We start from the raw sequence: 20,674 nt of genomic DNA, 5'->3' as shown, positions 1-20,674 counted from the left end.
GAGCAGGGAGGTGGAACCACTCTGATAACTTAACATGGACAGATCCTTGCAGACTCCCAAACAGGTGATAACTTCACACACTCACAGAGCAGTGCAGGAACCACAGCTATAAATGATAATCTCCAGGGGTGGCAGGGAGCGGGAGGAGTAAGTTCACAGTGGAAAATTTCCTTTCCCTCTAAAGGAAGAGGCTGGAGTGACACAGAGCACTGCTGTTCATGGCCCTGCTTCTGACAACCTTGGAAAGCCCCAGAGGAGCCCCCCATATTCCATGAACCACATCCCTCCACCTCCACAGAATGAAGAGTGTTTCACTGACCTCGAATCTAGGGCTGGCAGAGGAGGGATGGACACGGGGACAGGAAGACACCACACACAGCCTTGCTGCTACTTCTCCTGCAAGGAACAAACTCTCCCCTGCCTGCAGACTCTGCAAACTCTCCCCCTGCTGTGCTCCAGACACACCTTGTTGTGCATTTTACTCTCATCTGCTGCTGGAAGAAAGGCAAGACTCTAGCTTTATTTTGACTACACTGACTGAGGAAGCTGCTCAGAGTTCACCAGGATCGCTTGCTTTGCTCGCCTTTGCAATATTTTCTACAGCTTTTTGGCCACGTGGATGGCTTACTGGAAGTCTTCACCTCCTATCTCCTTGTACCAAGTCCCAGGAGGAAGGGATGTTGGAAACCGCCAAATGCGAGGTGCCAACACTGACTGCAAGTTCAGCAGCTCTTTAAATTCTGTTCTTGCAGACCTGTGGTTTCCTGCTCCTGCTGGGAAAAAAACCACTGCTCAACACATTGAGCCTGATCCACAATGACATGGCTCTGGCAGCCAGCAGTTCAACCACTGCTTGTGAAATATGGTGAGGGTTGTTGTGCAAGGACACAAGGAAGTGAAGGTGTCCCATGCTACTGCTTGCAGCAATACCTCTGCCTAGTGTAGGCAAAGCTTCACAAGTCCAACAGTAAATTCAATCTCATTTACAATTTTCTTTCAGTTTTTTCACTGAGAAGGGTCCTCCCATTCACCAGCAAGCGTAGGGGAACAGAGGGTACTGGCTCCACTCTGCCATGGTGCCATGGGCATGTCCTGGAGTTCCTTGTGTGTTGTACTCCGTGGAGAAGGCCGAGTAGCTCATTGCCCTGTACTGGCTGTGGGAAGGCACCACCCACTGCCCCAGGCCCTGCTCGGTGCCATAGGGATTGTACATGGGCGCCCGGGCCCCGGCTTTCCCCACAGAGTCCAGAGCCATGTTCACCACTCCTGTGTAGTCCTGGGGAGGAGGCAGAGGTGGGGGCAGAGGGGGCAGGTTGGTGAAGCCCTCTGGGAGCTGTTTGGAGTCATGCTCGGGCACCATGGCGAGATCCAAGGCGTGGCACCTTGCCCGGAAATCGTTCAAGGTCGCGGTGTCACGGCTGGGAAGTTGCTGGCTGTCCCCAGCTTCGTGGAACCTGGGCCCAAGGGCAGAGAGAAGAGCAAGTCAGACCTACCAGAGTGGAAAACCATGGAAAACCCACAAATATCCTCTGGGGAAAAGCAGAGCAAGCTCTTCCCCTTGCCTATTGCTTCATCTTATTGTCACTGTGGATTTTAGCCTAGGCCTCACTGTCAAACTTACAGAAAAAGGAAATGCCAGAGAAGGTGAGTCCAGACTACCTTAGTTCAGACTAAGTTCTAGTCTGAACTCATACCCAATTTTGCAATGAGAAAGGAAAAATGACTGGAGTCCTCCAACACTTCCTCCAAAGGACGGGCAAGCTCTGTAGTACTCAGAGCTGGCTGGGAGAGCACCTTGGGACAGAGATGAGCATGCCCAAAATCAGTGGGTTTGAACTAGAAGAGAAAGGCTATCTTTGGACCTATGTCCATGCTAATCTACCATCTCTCAACCACATGTGCTCTCCAACAGAAAGGGATCCTCCCCTCTTCCCAGCTGGCTGTTTTTCTTACAGAATGCCCAGCAGAAGAAGAGCAATCCCAACAGTTGAAGTGTGGCTGTGGAGCAGAAGGCAGCACTCACCGATATGTGTGGTAGGATGGTGTTGGCACCTGCTGCTCTCTGGCCACAGCCTCCCTCTGGTCAGCAGGCACTGGCGAGGCTGCAGGGAAGGCCTGGCTGCTGTTCTGCTCTGAGCCCCAGAAGGGATATCCACTGCTCACCACCACAGGGTTACTCTCTTCCTTCACGTCTACATTCTCATCCTTCTCAAAATCTGACTCAAAGCAGGGAAAAGAAAGAATGGGAAAGAATGAGAAAGGGGAAGAGGGAGGCAAAGCTCACAATGGTCTGTTGGCAGTTGCAGGGTGGTGGAAGGGAACACACAACCACCTCCTGCAGTCCTTCTGCCTTAAGGGAATAGCCCCTTCCAGCTCCTTTCTGCCCACATACTGTGGTGGTCAGTCCTGCCTGCCCTCTCTCCTTAGCTGTGCTACTGCAAGCAGCACCATGAGCTGGAGCAAGGAATGATTTAGCTTAAGAAACTTCCTGAGTATCATTCTCTGGGTTTGCTGTGATCAATATTACCACGTTCCTCAGCAGCAGGCTCCTTTTCCTCAGGCAGCTTCCTCTTCTGGCTCTTGGCTGGACTGGGCTTCTGGCATTTGGCTCGTCCTTCCCTGGAAAGAAACAAGACGTGGGGGTAGCTTGGATGTAAGCTTTTTGCCTAGATATATAGGCAGGGATGCTATTAGGAGGAGAAAGAAAATCTATAGCATTTTTAGAGTTTAAGTAAAAAAGAGTCAGTTTTGGCCTTTTTTCATCAGGAAATTTTTTTTTAAGGAGATTTTTTTTCAGGCATAAAATAACACAAAACAAAATCTCAGATATTTTTGTAACATTTTCTGCTTGGAAAAAACCTCCATTTTTTTCCTTCTCTATTGCCAGTCTGGGGTTGCAATTTAAGCTGTTTTTTTTCAACTCATCTACTGGCTGCCCTCAGACCAAGCAGGAGATCTCACTGGTATTGGATCCATCTTCCCTCTTGCAGACAAAATCTCCCCCTGGAAGAGACACTTTTCCACCCACAGGAAAAGAAGACAAGGGAGCCTCCAAATGTCAGAATCAAGCTGATCTCCAAGAGACCAAATGGTCTGCTGTGGACTCCTGTTATCACTGCTATTCACATGTCAGACTCCAGTCTAGCTCCAATGTGCAAGAGAGTGCAGGTCTCAAATTTGTCACACCTCCCACATTTCTGTAGGAATTGTCACCTCCCACTCCCCAAGTCTCTTAAGAAGAGGCTGCACAGAGGGACATCACTCCCAAATACAGGGAACTGCAGTGTGCACAATGCAGCAGGCTCAGCAGAACTGGCTGGTAGAGTTTTGTTCAAAGACCTTGGGTAAAATTCACAAGAGAACTCCAGCTAGAAACAAACTGAAATGAAAAGACAGTTTACCTTCGAGTGTTCTTCCCATGTTCACGGAAACCTTTAGCAAATGGATTGTTGTCAATCTTGAGCTTTGTAATCTTTAAATGAAAAGAACAAGACTCAGCATCACAGTGACTATTCCAAGACCTTCACCTGCATCACAAGATATTTATCACAAGAGATAAACTGTATTTATCACAAGAGATGAACGGTGTGAGGGTTTTGGACATGGCCTTGCCACAGTATCTCAGCTCTCCCAGCAACTCCCATCATGGATCAGGAACTGACCCACAGAGAGAAGTGACCCTGCCAGGGTCAGCAGGGATTTGGGTGGGACTCATCTGACTAGAGAAATACACAGGGTGAGGATCTGTACCTGGACCTGCAGCCATGCTTTTTAGTGCATTTGGAGTTCTGTGTCACTGACAGTGCACTCAGTACCATCAAAGTGCATGACTCATCACAGAGGAGATGTTTTCCACAGGAACCACAGTGTTCCTATTTCTTCCCACTGTTCACCACAGGTGCCCAGGATGAGCAGACAGGAAGGAGACACCTTCCTCTACAGGAATTTTACAGACAGCATTTCCCAGCGTGCCCAGAAGCAGAGCCTGCACACCGTACCTGCTCGTTCTGGTAGGCAGTGACAGAGGTGAAGACAGTCTCAGGGAAGCTGAACACCTGGAAGATGCTCCAGCGGACACTGAAGAGGTCATCGGCCTGCACGATGTGGAAGCGCGGCTTGTAACGGTGCATGGAGTGCAGGATGATCTGGGACACACAAGGGACAAGGTTTCCATGTGCCACCACTGCACATCCCCTGTGCAGACTCCCAGGACACCCATTTCCAAGCAGGGACTCCTGCTGGGATTGGTGTCTCTGCAAGCCCCTGCAGTGACTGCACAGACCCTGGCAAGGAGCTAAGGGGAGGGAGGAAGAGAGGGTACTTGGATATGTTTTAACTTCTACATCATCTAATTTCTCATAAATCCTGTTTATTTCTCACAAAGTTGATCTGCAATGAATTCCAAGAGAGCACAGCACAACCTACATGCCCATGTTGATCCAGAGTGTTGTTAGTGAGCTTCAGTTTTTGGAAGGAGACAGGTTCTTTCATCCAGTGGCTGCCAGGAGCTGGGGAATCTGGGTGGACATAGGTGCGACAAGGGAGCTGGGGTTCTGCTTTTCCAGCAACTTCCCACTGATCTTTATTCCACTGTGAAGGGAAAGACAGATATCTGGAGCTTAAAAAAATGTTCTCAGTACAGAAAAGGCCCAGCAAGTTTGCTTCACTGTCAATTCGGTGCACTCCTCTGAAGCACAAGTAGCAGACTCTGTTATGAGCCATGATCATGTTACCAAATCAGCTCCAAGTTTAGGCCTCATTTTTCCTCCCTTTCTCCCTATGGCTGCCAGAAAAGTTTGACATTAATCATGATTAAAACTGTACTGCTTACAATGAAAATTAGGTACCTTTCCAGCTGCTCCCCAAGCAAAACTGACAAATAACTCCAGAGAGACATAAAATCCATCAATTACTTCTGAACTTTGTCCAAAGAGAATTTATTTATCAATGTGACAAGTGAAGCATAAAGATTAATCTATTTCAAACAAAGATGAAAGGACAGCATAAATTCTATTATTTAAAGTACTTACCTTGTACCTGAAGTTATCCATTGGCACAAAATCTACCAGCATGAGGTACTTGGCATACGGGATTAAGCCAGAGACTTTGATTTTGCATTGAGGAAACATTCGTCTGAGGGAGAAATGAAAAATAGAGTATAATGGTTTCTCTGTACAGTGGCTGTTAATGATCAAGCAGCATGTCACATTTACTCACTACTGTGCAAGTATTCCTCCAGCCAGCCACTGACCATTTGTCCATCTCATTGATGGACTGCTTAGTCCTCTGGGTTTAGATGGGATAGACACTAAAAGGGCAGCAGTCACTGAGGGCCTGACACTGTTTCAGCTTTTGTTCTTCCAATTCCTCTAACACACCAGTGGGAAACTTGAAAGGAACTATTTGGAGGCTGTACGTAGTTGCTGGCCTGCTGCAGCCCTCACAGCCCTGGAGGATGGATTAAACCTGAGCGTGGGCAGAAGACGTGCTCTCATCTAAGAGCACACCCAGCTTTCTGTTCCCATACTCCCTGCCACTACTTTTAACTTCTGACTCTGCAAAAAAGCTTTGACAGCTACCTCCCTACCCAAAGGGATTATTCCAGCTCACAGCAGCTTTGACACAATACTTTACAGCTTCACAATTCCATCTTCTTTCACTGCAAGCTCCACGATCCATGACTCATTTATACTTCAGTGGAGTCTGCACACACAGATCTTTAAGAGTCTGGGCCATATTCTTGTCTGCAAACACAGACTCAAAGCCAAACATTTACTGCTCAACTGCTGCTGCCTGTGACCCAGGCAAAGGGAGCCCAGGGCACTTCCAGAGCAGCCTCAAAGTGACAGGAAGAACACCAGTGTGAAGTGGTGAGATAAGGGTACAGGAGTTTTCTCAGCACATCAGCCTCACAAGTGACCTTTTGCACTTCACAGTTTGGACTTCTATGACACCCTGAAAGTGCAATTCTTCTGCCAGGAATAGGAACATCTGCATAACTGGCTACAAAAGCAGTTTAAGGGCCACCATTCAAAAAACGATCACCTGGAGACTTTGCCAACAGCTTGGAGGGGTGTGGTGTGTGTGGTCAGCTGTCCTGTGCCCCTTACCTGCCAGATTTGGTGATGATCATCTCAGTTCCTATCTGGTGAAACTTCATCCAGAGCCCCATGTCCTCGAGGGTGACCACGATGGAGCTCTGCGGGAAGGGCTCCAGGCTGGGGGAAGGAAGGGCCTCACACGGCGCTTTCACGTCTGCAGGGAGAAAAGAGACAGTGACTGCAGACAGACAGGAGGGGAACTGACCCTGCTCTGGGCAGTCTGTGCCACTACAAACCTCCTAAAAACTGTTCCTTTTCTTCAAAGGACTTCTGTTACTTAGTAGGGTCAGAGGTAAGGAGGAGCCTTTTCCAACAGGTTTGGTTTTAGCTGGTAGGTCCTTTTGTAAGATCTGTGTGTTGTACCAACTCAGCCTAAATTCCAGTGTTACAAAATTCATGCTTGGCAGGTAGCCACAATCCACTGTGCTGGTATGATCAGGGTTACACAAAACACTTTATCAAGAGAATACAGTGAAAGCTGAAAGGACTGGAAAGATTTTAAGTGCACCAGTGGCTAATAGGGCAAAATGACAAGTAGGTGGTAGCAGAGGTGAAAAATGCTCCCAGAAGACAAAGATGAGGCAGATAGGAGCCCTAAATGTAAGTGAAGGCAAGAAAAGGAGGTGACAGAGATAGACTATGGACAGACTATATTCTGAGAAGAGAATGGCTGGTCTGAACTGGAAGTGGAGCTGGGCACCACTGATGAGCCTGTGAGAGGAGTGGAAGGTTCTCTTCAGTAACACACCATGGCAGTGCTGCAATCTGCCTGCTCTTCCTCTTTGAGGCACTGGAGCAACTGTGGGTCTGGGGAAGAGGAAAGAGAAACCATTCTGGAGGAACTGCCTCTGGTGTCAATGGCACCAATCACCTCTGCACAGCTATTTGGATTAAAAACCTCCTTAAAACCCCCAGCAGGAGCTCTCAGCAACATTGTAAGGCAGGCAAGATAGCTGCTACCCTGCTGAAAAGCCCAGTTCCATTTTAGGTCAGAATGTGACCCAGTACAGTTCTGGTGGGCTGAGCTCAGACCCAGCAAGGTTTAAGAACACTGCCCTGAGGAGGGGTGAGGAGCCTGCTCAGCAGGGCAGCACAGGAGCTGGGCTGTCCCCTCTGGGTGGTGCATTAGCAGCCAGCCACAGCTATTTGTTTAAAGAGCAGATTTTTCTGCCTCTCAGCCTGATCAGATTTTATTCAGAGCACAGCAGAAAAAAAGGGAATTTTTACCGTGTTACAGCTTTCCCGAGGAATGCCTTCAAAAGAGTATTCACAAAAAGTAGACAACTATTTTCAGAGAAATTAGCTTTTTTCACAAAGGGACATCTTTCCACCAAAACAACCCAATACAACTCTAAGTGGTTCTTCCCTCAGGATTAAGAAGTAGAAAACATTAAAATGTAATTTTGTCTGTTTGTAGAGGTCTTTAGGCATTTTAAAAAAAATCCTCTACCCTTTTTTCTGCTTTGATCCAACATTAATGAACTGGCCAAGAAGTGACACCTAGTTTGCTCACCAAGATTAGCCTGTTAACATCTTCTTACGAAAGCTTCCCCCATATCCTCTTGCAAAGACATGAAAGCTGCCATGAGACCATGCATTTGGTAGCTCAGTGCAGCACATGTATCAAAAGGAGTTACAATAAAATTGGGCTGATTTCCCACAGGAGCCATCCAGTCACAAATAAATGCAAACAGGTTTTGATTAGCTAGACAGATGCTCACTCCTTCCCCAAATGAATTTTCGAATTAACATTTCTTTAAGCAAATTCCAATGCCATTAAAAGAGACTACAAGAAGGCAGATCTCAAGAGTCTTTAGTGAGGGGAGATTTTCAATGAAGTCAAAAGGAACTGAAGTGAAAGGAGTTCAACACTGAATTAAAAATCAAAGGCAGATGTTATAATCTGTTTTTTACCACGAGTCCACAACACACCTGTAGGAGCACAATGCTGCAGGAGACAGGGACAATAAATGCTGCAGCTGAGGTTTGAAAATGCAGTCAATGCCTTTCACCGTGCAGGTTTGTGTGCACAGGCTGAGGCTGAAAAGCAGGACAAGATCAGTCTGCATGAGGACTGGAGCCCAGCAATGGTGTGAGCTGGGGAATGGATCCACTCAGCTGCTGTCAGCTTCAGCAGGACCCTGCAGGGATGGATCTGTTTGTAGGATTCCGTTTGCTAATTTTGTTTGGATTTTTGTTCCCCTCCTAGTTTGTGCCTGTGTAACTGATGGCAAGGCTCATGCACTCACCCTCCCACAAAGATGCCTGAGTGTCAGAACTATGACAGAGAGGTTTGGGCAGAGTGTCCAAGCATCTGAGTGGACCTTGTGTGAGCTGTACTTCTATGGTTTCCTCTTCTGCACAACTTGGTTTTCAAACCATTATTATCTGAAAGAGACTTAAATCTTTTCCAGCAGTTCTAGTTTTACTTTTTAAAAAATATTCCCATTATCATTGTGTTGGTAACACCATATGTTGCCTGTCCAAAAATATGTTCTTTATATCCAGATGAGGTTGAAAGGGAGGAAGCTGCTATGGTAAAGGCACTGAAAATTAAGAGATCTCTAATCTATTCTGTGCTTGATTTCAAGGTCCTTATACCAATAGGAGCAGCTTGTGCTACAGTTTCTGTATCTAGAATGAGCAGTACATAACTTTTTGTCATCTTGGGGACAGAAAGGAAAGAAGGAGAAATGTGAGACGATTTAGTAGTTTTAGGAGGAAGATCTCTGGATAGATGTTGGAGTGCAATTGCCTCACCTAAAGCAGTTCCTCAATTAACTTTCCCTTTCTGAGACAATGTTAAAATGTCAGAACATTTATTGCAGCCTTCCCAAAAAATGTGTAGGATAGGATTTGCAATACTGGGAAAACTCCAATAAGGGAAAAAGCTACACAAAAATCAGTTATCATTACATTTGTTGCTGTTATCTTCCAAGTGAAGCCCTACACTCACAGCTATCCAGCCTCCACCAGGGAGGAACACACATCAATATACAAAGCTTTCTAATAAATTCATCTTGCAAACAAGCAAAAAAACCCTCCCATGTTCTCTGATCTTCTCAATGTCAGCACAAACACCCCAACCCTCTGGAGGGAGCCTCATTTCTCAGACCCAGAGAGTTTTTTGGCAATAACAAAAGTATGATGTTTTACAAATGCAACAGCTTCATCTCTCAGATGCATCCAGTCCTCACCTGGAACATTTCTGCTGTAGGGGGTCATACACAGAAGCAACCCAGTAAGAAAATGAGCTGAATACTGCAATATTTGCAATCTTTATCATGAAAAATCCATAATTCAGTCTACTTTTCATTGCTGCTCTTTTGTTTTTCAACTTAAAATTCAAGTGGCAGAATGAATCAGATCAACACAGCAGGAACTGAAAAAACCCAAAACAGCAGCAAAGGTGGAAATCATCTAAATCACTGCTCATGTATTTTGCTCATGAACGAGATAACATCTTGCAGAGGAAGAACAAGGAAGCTGAGACTGCACAGTCACTTCTGATGTGCCTCTGATAAACTGGGCCAGGTTTGCTTTCTGATGTAGAGTAAAACCCCAGAGTAAATGCAGAGTTCAGCTGCACGGACAGATACAGCACCTCCTTGCTGGCCCTTAGAGTCCCAAGGCATCTCTGTCCTTGTGCCCAATCCAACCATGCTCCACACAGGAGAGATTAACAGCATGCTATGAGATGGACTGAAGGCAAACATAACGAAACCCCAAGGAAATCACAAAAATCCTGTGCTGGGCGTGAACCTGGAAGGAGGCCAGCTATGCCTGATTGGGGTTCATGCTTTCAAAGGACACAGGAAATTGGAAATAAAACCCAAAACCAGAGAGTTTGTATCAGAACTGTTATTAAAAATGTTACAAGTATTTCCAAACCTTCTGTGGCCATCAACCTGAAGAACCCAGTGCTTTGCAGACAATACACAAACAACACCTCCAGCCTTCAGATGAAGGGTCACACTGCACAAGGTGATGTGGGTAAGGGAATTTTGGGCACAATTGTGAGCAAGCCCTTAAACAAGATCTTCTAAGGCTCTCAAAAAAAAACCACTCAAATGCACAATTTTTCATCTACTCACATGAAAAAACCCAGTTTTTAAATCCTCTCCAGCCCCATGCACTTTTCTAAGGTGCTGCTAAGTCCTTCAGGAGCACTTGCTCCCTTTCTGGCATGAGTCTAGGATCTTTCCGTGCAGTAGAAAGGGAAGGAGTCCTTCACTTACCTGGTAAAGCTTGCATTTTTCCATGTACTGTGACGTCGAGGAGCTTGCAGGGCCAAGAGAGCCACCAGAGTTCTTACAAGGGGAGCCAAAATAGTCCAGTTCAAAAGCAGATCTGATTTCCTGAAGCAAGCACAAGCCCTTCCTTCCGAGATCCAGTGTCAAGAGTGAGCGGGGTGAGGATGGGACTCCAAGCACAGCTAGCCAAGGTGAGTTCCTGTTTTATGGAGGCTAATGAGCAGGGAGGAGCTTCCCGCCAGGGTTGTCCCCTTGCGAGCCTTTGATGTCCAAAGGGACAAAGAGAGGAAGGATCTGCAGCAATGGCTGGGGCTAGGGGAAGAAAATCAAAGAGAATTAACATGGCTTTGACATACAGGAAACCCTACAGGGGAAATGCACCTTGATTTACTGCTAACGCACTTTTAAACATATAGAGACAAGACTGAAAACATCAGTTCAGGACTTGGCTACAAAATAAAAACAAATCCCTTAAACAGCAAGCAGGGATAATTTCTCTTTGGCTATCCCATGGGTTTGTGATGATTCTCATCTTCAGCACACAGAATCATTCTACTCCTGATTTCTGGTATCAGAATCAGGACGGCATCCAGCTCCTTCCTTCCCAAGGGGGTGATTAACAGCCTGTGTAAAGTTTGCTCTCCCCGCTGGAATGCTGCAGCAACACATCCCTTCAGCCACTGATGCCTTCTCCAGCAACAGGAATGTGAATAGCAATGAACACATTTGATGGTACAACCTCACTCATCTGCCCGGGTTCTGCATTCCCAGCCTTGAGCTGCACTTCCTTTCTGGGAGGATCAGGCACTGAGGTTATGCCTTGCTCAAGGCACTGCTCTTACCCAGGGAAGGCTGAGCAGAAATCGAAGGGCTTGAGCATTTTCCCTTAATTAGTTTATTCTGCAAGTGTGACCATTAGCTTTTGTGCTTATAAGTGCTTACAAGTGCTAAGAGACAGCAATCAAGGTTCAAGCTCCAGGGCCCAAGACAGGCACTGCACCTCCTGAGGAAGGGGGTTCTGTGCATTCACACACACAAATGGCTGTGCTAACATTTACAGGACCAACGCGGTTAAAAAGTGGAGGTCAAAAGCAGGATATCACTCTGAACAGGCAGGGCTGGGTCCTGCACAGCAAATTTAGGAGCTCTGTTCATTACAAAGAACTTGCTAGAAGGGTGCAACTCTTTCACTGCCTAGACTTTTTCCAAATAAAACAAATGGTTTTTTGTATTTTGTCAGTGATGTTACTGGGACATTTGATCTTTAGTCTGACATATAAAAAACAAATTTTGAATTTATCCAGTGAGTTTCTACACCCAAACAACAAGCCTTCAGTTCTGTTTTTACTGCCTTTTGGAGCAGGCAATGCAAGGACATGCAGAGAGGACAAAGGAGCTTAATCAGAGCAGGGACTGACTCTCTTCCAGGGGTACATTGAATTTTAGGCATTCCAGGGCTAGCCAGGGAAAGAAAAGCCATTGCTTAGTGTGGCAAGGAAGAATGTTTTAAAGAAAAGGGTTGGAGAATTTGGGAAGTCCTGAGGAGGATTTTATAACAGGAGATGGTGGCTCCTGGCACCTCTGCAGGACCATCCATCCCTCTTAAACCACTGGCTAACACAGAAGACTACAGGCCTTTCTCCCTCAGGTGACTTGGAGACATCCAGAGCTGTGGAGTCTCAGCATATTGAGGAGAGGAATACCATGTGGTGGAGAAATGTCAACTTGTGGTTCAAATGGAAATTATTTATTAAATACAGGGAGAAATAAATCAGAAGGGAAAAGGTCAGCTGAAATGGTATCAAGGTCAGATCTCTGCTTGGGCTTGCACAGCCACTACCAGACACAAACAAAATAGGATGCAGAAATGCTTTTTTGCTCTGCTACCAAAGGAAAGCCAGCATTGCATCTGCTCCCCCCTCCATGTCCTGCTTTCCTAATGCTAGTATTTTAATTGTAGAAAGCGGAAAAAGACAACCATAATCAGAATCTGAAAAGGAAAAATAGAACAAAAATTGGGTCAGATTCAAGCTAGCAGCGAGATGAATCAACATCCCACACAGTCAGAAACTGCACAACAGCAGCAGCAGCTCTGGGAATTTCAGACTTCACCTGACAGGAGCGTGGGATGTGTATCATGACTTACTGCTGCTTCCACAAAGGCTAGGAGCTGGTCTCCTGCTGCCACTTCATTTGCACACTGTGTATCAGCATGTCTGGGGAACAGCACATTTGCTGCAAGCACTCAAATCCTTTTGGCTTCTCCCAGCTGATTGATGGGGAAGGTGGAGCCATTAATTACCCATGACTAGTTAACAATCAGCTTTCTCCCAGCCATTCTAGTTGCACTGGAAATGTTTTAAAAGTGAAAAAAAAAAGTGAGTTTGTTACTATTGCTGGAAAGCCTGGCTAATAGGAGCAATCCCCAGGAAATTCATCCCTAGCAAAGGGGGAATTTAGCACATTACCCTCATCTGTCCATCCATGGAGAGCCCTCAGGCAGTTTGATGGGAAGTCAGAGGTGGCTGCGCTGGTGTCTATCAATTCACCGGCAAATTGGAGGCTGAGAGTATGGAAAGGGATGGGAGAGAGAGTGGATGTGACACGTGTAAGTCAGTGACATACAGGGCTCTGCTCTGAGCCCATTTCAGCAGCTGAGCCCAGCTCTAACAGCAGGCTCTGCCCTATGCTGCAGGGATGAGCTAGGGCAGGAGGGAGGGCATGTGTGATGACAAAAGCACAGGCCAGGAGCTTTTGCTTTGCATCTCTTTGAGAAGCTGATTAGAAAGAAACATTCCCCTCTGGGTTTTGTAGTAAGGCAAATGTTTTCTGGCATTTCTCCCACCTTCAGTGAAGGTTTAACCCTTCCTGCTCAGCAGGACCCTGCAGGGAGCTGCTTTCTACACAAGCTCTCCAGCACAGCAATACCCTGCCATCCCTGGCTGCTGCCTGGGGCTCCCAGGCTGCTGGAGAACAGAAAAGGCGTCAGGCTTTGGCTAAGGGGGCTGGAGTGGCACTGCCACCTCTGCCCAGGCAGAGTTCCCAGGGGAGCATTCTGCCCTGAGAGCAAGCTCCAAGTTACTGCCTGGGAGCCAGCTGAAATGCAAAAGCCATCTTCCAAAAGAACCTGCCCTGGATTATTGCTTGTGGGTGCAGTAGGCAGTACCCAGCCCCCAGGCTTCCCTCTGTGAGGAAGTGCTACCATGTCAGCTTTAACAAACTGGGCTAGAGCAAGGCTGCCTTGTCTGCCTGGACCTGCACAAGCAGGGAAGGACAACATGCAGCAGTGCAAGCTGCATCTAAGAGATCCTCCCCTCTGAAGGGTGAGGAAAGCCTTCCTGCCATTTAAATGGGACACACTTAGCCCATTCCCACCTGGCACACAGAGGCCACAGCCCCAGAGCATCTTGGCAACTCTTGGTGAAGGATCCTGTGCCATCTGCACGGAATGAGTACTGGAAAGTGAAAAGACAGCATGTCAACAGGGCCCAAAATAAAACAGATAGCTCTACACTGATACCTACTTACTTTCATGCTTCATTAAAAACATGAAGTGGTCTCTGATTCTCCAGAATCCACAAACTCCCTCCTTAAATCCAGGCTCAGCTCACTATGAAGCAAATGCAGCCTGATTTATGCACACGGAGCCATGGGGAAATGCTGAGTTTTTCCAGAGAAAAAGCCTGATGAAACTCTTGCTCCTACAGCTGCACCAGCATGTGACTCCTTGTCCCTGTTAGTGCCTGACACCTCACCCAGAAAATAGGAAATACAAGTGCAGAGCTGGCCAGGACAGAGCTGCTGAGCTCTGGCAGCACAGGCACAGCCTGAACTTGGGCAGCTTTCTGAGCAAGTCTCTGTGGGCGGCTACAGGAATGGTAAAAGCCTGCAGAGTGTTTTGAGAGCCTCTGAAGAAGTGGTACATATCTCCTATCATGCTGCAGCACAAGAAACAGTTCCTACCCAGCTCCTTACAGCAGCTCTTCTGATGCAGGGAAATGGCACCTTTTCCCCTCCTTTTTCTGGTTTTGATTCTTTTTTTCCTGACAAAAGCTATCTGGTGTCCTCAGGTATATGACAAGTGTCACGCAGCCCTTCCTACCCAGGGACAATGCAAGGGACCCCACAGAAGGCAGATAGATCTCTGTAGGGCTGCAAAGCCCATGCTGAGCCCCAAACTGCACCACCCCCAGATTTTCCCCGTGCTCTCAAGAGTGCAAAAATGACATTTGGCAAAGCAAAGCAGATGGGTTTGGAGAGGGCCTGTTGGTAACATCTCCACGCTAACTCACCCCAGGCTCCCGGGACCGGGGCTCGCAGAGCTGTGGGGACGGGTCACAGGCCACAGGGCAGCTGTGACACGATCTGCTCTGGAGGTGACCTGGGAAAGCAGCTCAGGCAGACAAAAAGTCGTACATTATAAGCTTAAGAGAAGACTTTTCCTCTTGCAGTTTGTGGATTGAGGTTACCGGGCCGCAGAGCCGAAGTCCCTCCCTCACAGGCCGGGCCCGCTCCCAGCGCCCCCTCAGAGAAGGGAAACACTTAGCGGCCACTTAACACTGCGGCCCGAGCTCGGCCTCAAAGGCTGCAGTCCAGAGTCAAATGCAAAATATGTCTGTCTAGAGCCCTTTCAAGTTCTCACAGAGCCCTGATGTCGGGTGCGCTGTTTTCCTGTCAGCCCATTGTGTGTCCCAGACAGAGCTCAGCGCTCTGTCCCGCTCAAATCCACAAAAAGAACCCGCCGAAAGGAGCGGCAGCAGCAGGAGAGCTCTGCGGGCAGCTCGGCAAAGGGAACGAGCACACGGGTAAGCACTGCCCTCACTGCCCTGAATCCTTCCCTCCCTCCACACCTGCCCTCATTGCCCTGCCTGCACACGGGGCACACACTGCCCTCACTGCCCGGCATCCTTCTCCCCACACTCACTGCCCGGCATCCTTCCTTCCCTCCACACCTGCCCTCACTGCCCGGCATCCTTCCTTCCCTTCACACCTGCCCTCACAGAACCTGCCTGCACACGGGGCACACAGTGCCCTCACAGCCCTGAATCCTTCCTTCCCTCCACACCTGCCCTCACAGCCCTGCATCCTTCCCCCCACACCCGCCCTCACAGCCCGGCCTGCACACAGGCAAGCACTGCCCCCCCAGCCCTGCATCCTTTTAAACATATAGAGACAAGACTGAAAACATCAGTTCAGGACTTGGCTACAAAATATAAAAACAAATCCCTTAAACAGCAAGCAGGGATAATTTCTCTTTGGCTATCCCATGGGTTTGTGATGATTCTCATCTTCAGTGCACAGAATCATTCTACTCCTGATTTCTGGTATCAGAATCAGGACGGCATCCAGCTCCTTCCTTCCCAAGGGGGTGATTAACAGCCTGTGTAAAGTTTGCTCTCCCCGCTGGAATGCTGCAGCAACACATCCCTTCAGCCACTGATGCCTTCTCCAGCAACAGGAATGTGAATAGCAATGAACGCATTTGATGGTACAACCTCACTCATCTGCCCGGGTTCTGCATTCCCAGCCTTGAGCTGCACTTCCTTTCTGGGAGGATCAGGCACTGAGGTTATGCCTTGCTCAAGGCACTGCTCTTACCCAGGGAAGGCTGAGCAGAAATCGAAGGGCTTTGAGCATTTTCCCTTAATTAGTTTCTTCTAATATTGCACTGCATGCACTGCCCTCCCAGCCCTGCATCCTTCCTCCCACACCTGCCCTCCCAGCCCTGCCCAAACTCACTGCTCTCAGCCACAAGCAGCAGCCTGAGAAAACAGGCAGCAAGTAACTCCAGCTTAACACCCATCTATAAACACTTCTATATTTGTACACATGTGCACACACTCATATGCAAAGAGAAGCATCATGCAGACCTTAAAAACTGCTGGCAGTTTACTTAACCATGAATTGAGACCAGACAAAAGCCCTGAGCAGAATGGACTCTGCTGAGCAGAAGCCCAGCAGGCAACACTGCAGCAATTTCTGTTAAAAAGCTAATGTTTCCAGAAAAAAAAGCAGCAGCTCACACCCAGAAGGTTTTATCTAAACTTCATGGATTTTTCAAGATTGCTGATACCCTGTCATGGTACCTTGGTTTCCACAAAAGATTATTTTTGTTGGTGATCAGGCATTTGTAAAGCCATGAAACCAACAGGTAAAAAAAACAGACTTCAGTCATGCAAGTTAGGGTGCAAGTTACTTTGTTTGGCAAAGACAGGTCTCTTCTGTCATATGGAAGTTTCCATGAACTGTTCATCACAGTGAGGTTCTAATCAAACCAGGAATCAATAAACATGTATAATTCCTTATCAGAGGATCTACCTTTAAAGAGCAAATTAAAATTGTTAAGATTTAAAGTGTTTGGAATTTACAAATAAAAACTGCAGTGAGCTCTACAGAGCTGTGTAGAGCTCAGTTCCTCCAACATCACTATTGACTCTAAAGAACTTTCTGAGGAAGTTAATTATCATTACCAGAAATCATGACAAGAGAACAATTAAACCATACACAGCAGATTTTGATTCAGAGCGCTTACAATAAATCACATTTCATTTTACTAAGATTTTATTACTGCATATTTATTTTCCTTTTATAGTATTAGTCATAATTTCTTCAAAAAAGAACTATAAACATTTATACAGCCATAGGATATGTACAACTGCACATCCATCTCCCAGCAGCAAGGGAACACACACACAGGGTGTCTATCTGACCTGTAGAGTCTGAGCTGAGCTTTACAGGACCTCCCAAAAATAAAATGAACAGATTCGTGCAGCACAGGCTGCAAGATGCTTCTGAAAACTGATATAGAGCATTATGGTGGGACATACATCTGCAGCCAGGTCTGAAGTCAGTAACAAAGAGCTGAAAATACACATGGATTTTAAGCAGAAAGCCCTTGGATAAACTCTGAGCTGTACTTTTTCTCACCCAACTTGTTCATCACCTCACAGAAAAATGATATTTGGGTCCATAATAACAATACTCAGGTAAGAATCCTTCAACACCACTGATAATAGAAAAAAGCACCTGTCAGATTTCATGGATTCCTCAAATCAGCCCTGGCATGAGGCTGCCATAAGTGGACATGAACTGACACAATCAAACACAGCTGCCACCTCTCCTGGCACTCCCTCATCTCTCCAGATTTTGTTCCTTCATTCTTCCCATGGTGAAATTCCCCATGCTCACTCTTTGTGGCAGGCAGGGGCTGGGTACAGACTGCGGGCAGATCACAGCCCAGCTCCCTCCCCCTCCCCAGCAGATTGTGAAGTGTTTATGGCCTGGCTCTTATGGCTCTAGAGGTGCTGAATGGCCTTTTCCCCCCTCGAGTCTCAGCTCCTGATGGGCAGCTACAGACCAACTTTTAGCGGGTTTGGTCCGTAGTTGTGGATTTTATTGCCCAGTTTGTCTCTTCAGCTCACATTTGTAAGCTCCAGAGTAGATTTTTCCCTGGGTAACACTCTGCAGCTCAAAGAACTCCTCTTGTTTTTATTACATCCTTAGTGATTAAAGGGATATTTAAACCTCACAATGTTCCCTGCTGTGAATATAAAAGCCTAGCATCATTTCGGATAGATGTGCTTAGAAAAATAAATTAAAAATTAGCCCTACTATATGGAACAAATGCTTCTAAGTGGTTAAGAACATCAGACATCTGAATGATTTAAATATATGGGATGCAATTTCTTGAGAATACAAGGGATGACACATGGCTTGGTCCTGTCAGAACAGTTACATAGAGAAGCTTTCCTTGGAAGGAGGATAACAGAGGTGTGCAATAAGTGTGAGGTGTGCAATGAGTGCATTAGACTGAAAATACTGGATTTTATCTACTTAGGCATAAATGACTTAGATTTCTTCTCCTCTCTAACCCTGCAAACATCAATACACTTCAAGGTGCCACTCTTAAAAGCACAAACTTTGCATTTGTGAGGCAAAACTGTTTTTAAATCACTGCCACTTCACAGCCTGACCCGTGCCTGCCAACCAAACAGATACAAACAATGCAATGTAAATTCAAAAGAAATATTTATACATTCTGCTCAGAAAAGTGCTGGGGAGTGTGCAGGAGGAAATCAAAGTCAGGTTTGGGAGCAAGCATTCCTGTGAGCACAGATCAGATGGTTATCAATAATGAGGTCACCCTCCAATACTGCAGTTACTGCTTTAAGCTGCTGCTGGGCTCAGGCTTGGTGAGCTGAGCCTGCCTGAGATGGAGATTTGGACTCACCACCAAGGGCCTTCCTTTCCAAATAACTGCTGACAGTGCAGAGACAACCCACCAGACTTGGAGGGTTTGTGCTCTGCAGGACAGGAGTTATGAGTTACAGCCCCAGCCAAGGAGGGCTGGCTTAGATTATCAGAAACCTGAAGCAAAGATTTGAAATCTAAGTCCATATATGGTCCCCCAGAATGTCTTTCCGACTTTTTTGCCTTGTATTTCCTCTCCAAGATGGAGCTACTCATTCTCTTCCCTTTGCACCATACTCCAAAGCAGCTGTCCAAAGGAGGAATTGCTGAATTCTGGAATTCTTCACTCGAGTTCCAGATTTTCCCTTAAGAGAAGATCACTTAAACTTCTGTTTTGAACATTCATGTTCAGCCATACCCACCAATACAGATATGGTAATACTAAGGAGGTTCCATTACAGAGGTAATTTCTGGGGTTTTCTGCACTAGGTGTGATTTCATTTCCTTGCTGAAAATAAACCCACAAATATAACCAGAGGATACATATGTGAAAATAGCATATTGCTGAGCAGGAAAGTGGCAAGGCCTCTTTCTGTGAGCCTGCTGTAAAACAAACCGACAAAACCACATGTAACTCTTATCACCTCATTATCAAAGCTACTGGGAACTGGAGGGAGACTGGATGAGGTGAACACCAGAAAAGATTACAAGAGTTGAAGGAAAGCTTCCATGATTGATGGCCCTGTTCACAAAGAAGAAATGAACATGTCTGCAGGGTGTAAACATACAGATGACAGAGGAATTAATATTCTACAAAGGGATATAATTATCTTCATTAGCTGGGATGAAAATGAGAGAGAAGCAATTTGACTATCCAGGGAAAAGCACTGTGGCTGTGCAAGAGCAGCCTGTTTGCAGAGGAACAGACCAAGTCCTTCCTGTACCAGGCTTTAATGGCTTTCTGCACACACCAGTGGCACTGCAGAGAGCAATCCTGCCTTCATGTGAGCAGCAAAGAAGGCTCTGATGGATCTGCTCCTCTCTTATTCCTGTGATTCCTCAAATGAATCCAGGGGCCACATGGAAGAATGGATGTTCTGCTGGCACATGACCAGGCTGCTTCCCAGTGGGATGGGACCTGGCTCAGTGCCACACTGTGGTCACAGCACACTGCACAAGTTCTGTGTTTCTGCACCCCATAATTCACAACAGGCCAGCTATGGACTCCCAAGGGAGGTGAGACTGCAACAGAAACACCACAGCCCTGGGAGAGCACTCCTTGCACTCTAGGGCTTAGGGCAGAATGAGGGGACAGGTGACAGGTTATTGAGCCTCTGGTTACATGTGCCACAGAGTGCCTTTGGGTGACAGTGGAGATACATTAAAGCCACCAGCCATTGTGTTAGAGCTGACCAAAGATTGATCCACTGATGGGAGGAGCATTTTCTCTGCAATTCTGAAGCACAAAGTTTATGAGCTGTTCTCTGGGCTCCCAAAGAGCTCTCAGGGGAGAGAAAAGAACTTCAGGTTACACAACCCTGCCCGCTCTGTGCATTTAACTCCTGCACAGTGGTCATGGTTCACCAGGTCATTTTTGTGTGCTAACAAACTCCTGCCACAGGCAGCTCCTCCCCTTTTCCATCACAGCTTTCTTTTCCATCCCTTGATAACCAAGAGCAGGCCAGAAACACAACATTCCCTGAGAAGTCCTTTCCTTTGAGAAATCCAACCTAGGGCTGTTCTTGCAACAAAATAGGATGGACAATGCCTCCCTCTCCTCTGTCTCAGCCCCAGTGCTCAGAGTGCCAGATGCAGCTCTTCAAACTGAAGTCCTTTTTACCAGAATTGAAATAGCTCTGGTTGAGGCAGTGGGTATTTCTCATGGATTTAGGAGAGGAATATGCCCATCTTTGTCCAGTAAGGTCAGCCTTGAGACTGACCTCCCACCCTTCAATACCTGGGCTATGGTCTCTGATGAGTAGAAATACAGCAAACCCAACTCATTGTTTAAAGGTGGCTTTAACTTTGCAGAGAAGTAAAACTCACATGACCACAGTTGTTTAGGAACAGAACTTGTCAGGTTCTGGTTTAGCATTTACTGCCTGAATTTTTTCTTGCCTGAAAACAAAT

General features: G+C 46.8%; 1 protein-coding gene across 1 annotated transcript; it reads right to left on the bottom strand.

Moving 5' to 3' along the window:
- Positions 1-1,027: 1,027 nt before the first annotated feature.
- Positions 1,028-10,355, bottom strand: LOC311160310 (T-box-containing protein TBX6L; the record flags this gene model as incomplete). The annotated part of the gene is made up of 9 exons (XM_084216985.1): positions 1,028-1,454; positions 2,024-2,216; positions 2,528-2,619; positions 3,402-3,472; positions 3,999-4,145; positions 4,426-4,590; positions 5,031-5,133; positions 6,111-6,279; positions 10,340-10,355. The coding sequence occupies 9 exons, from the start codon at positions 10,353-10,355 to the stop codon at positions 1,028-1,030; spliced, it is 1,383 nt and encodes a 460-aa protein (XP_084073111.1).
- Between the last annotated feature and the right edge of the window lie 10,319 nt (positions 10,356-20,674).

This window comes from Fringilla coelebs (assembly GCF_963513975.1).
Source record: "Fringilla coelebs genome assembly, chromosome: 17".
Lineage (NCBI taxonomy): Eukaryota > Metazoa > Chordata > Aves > Passeriformes > Fringillidae > Fringilla > Fringilla coelebs.
The sequence above is the reverse complement of the archived record's forward strand: the minus strand, read 5'-3'. Positions and strand labels throughout refer to the sequence as shown.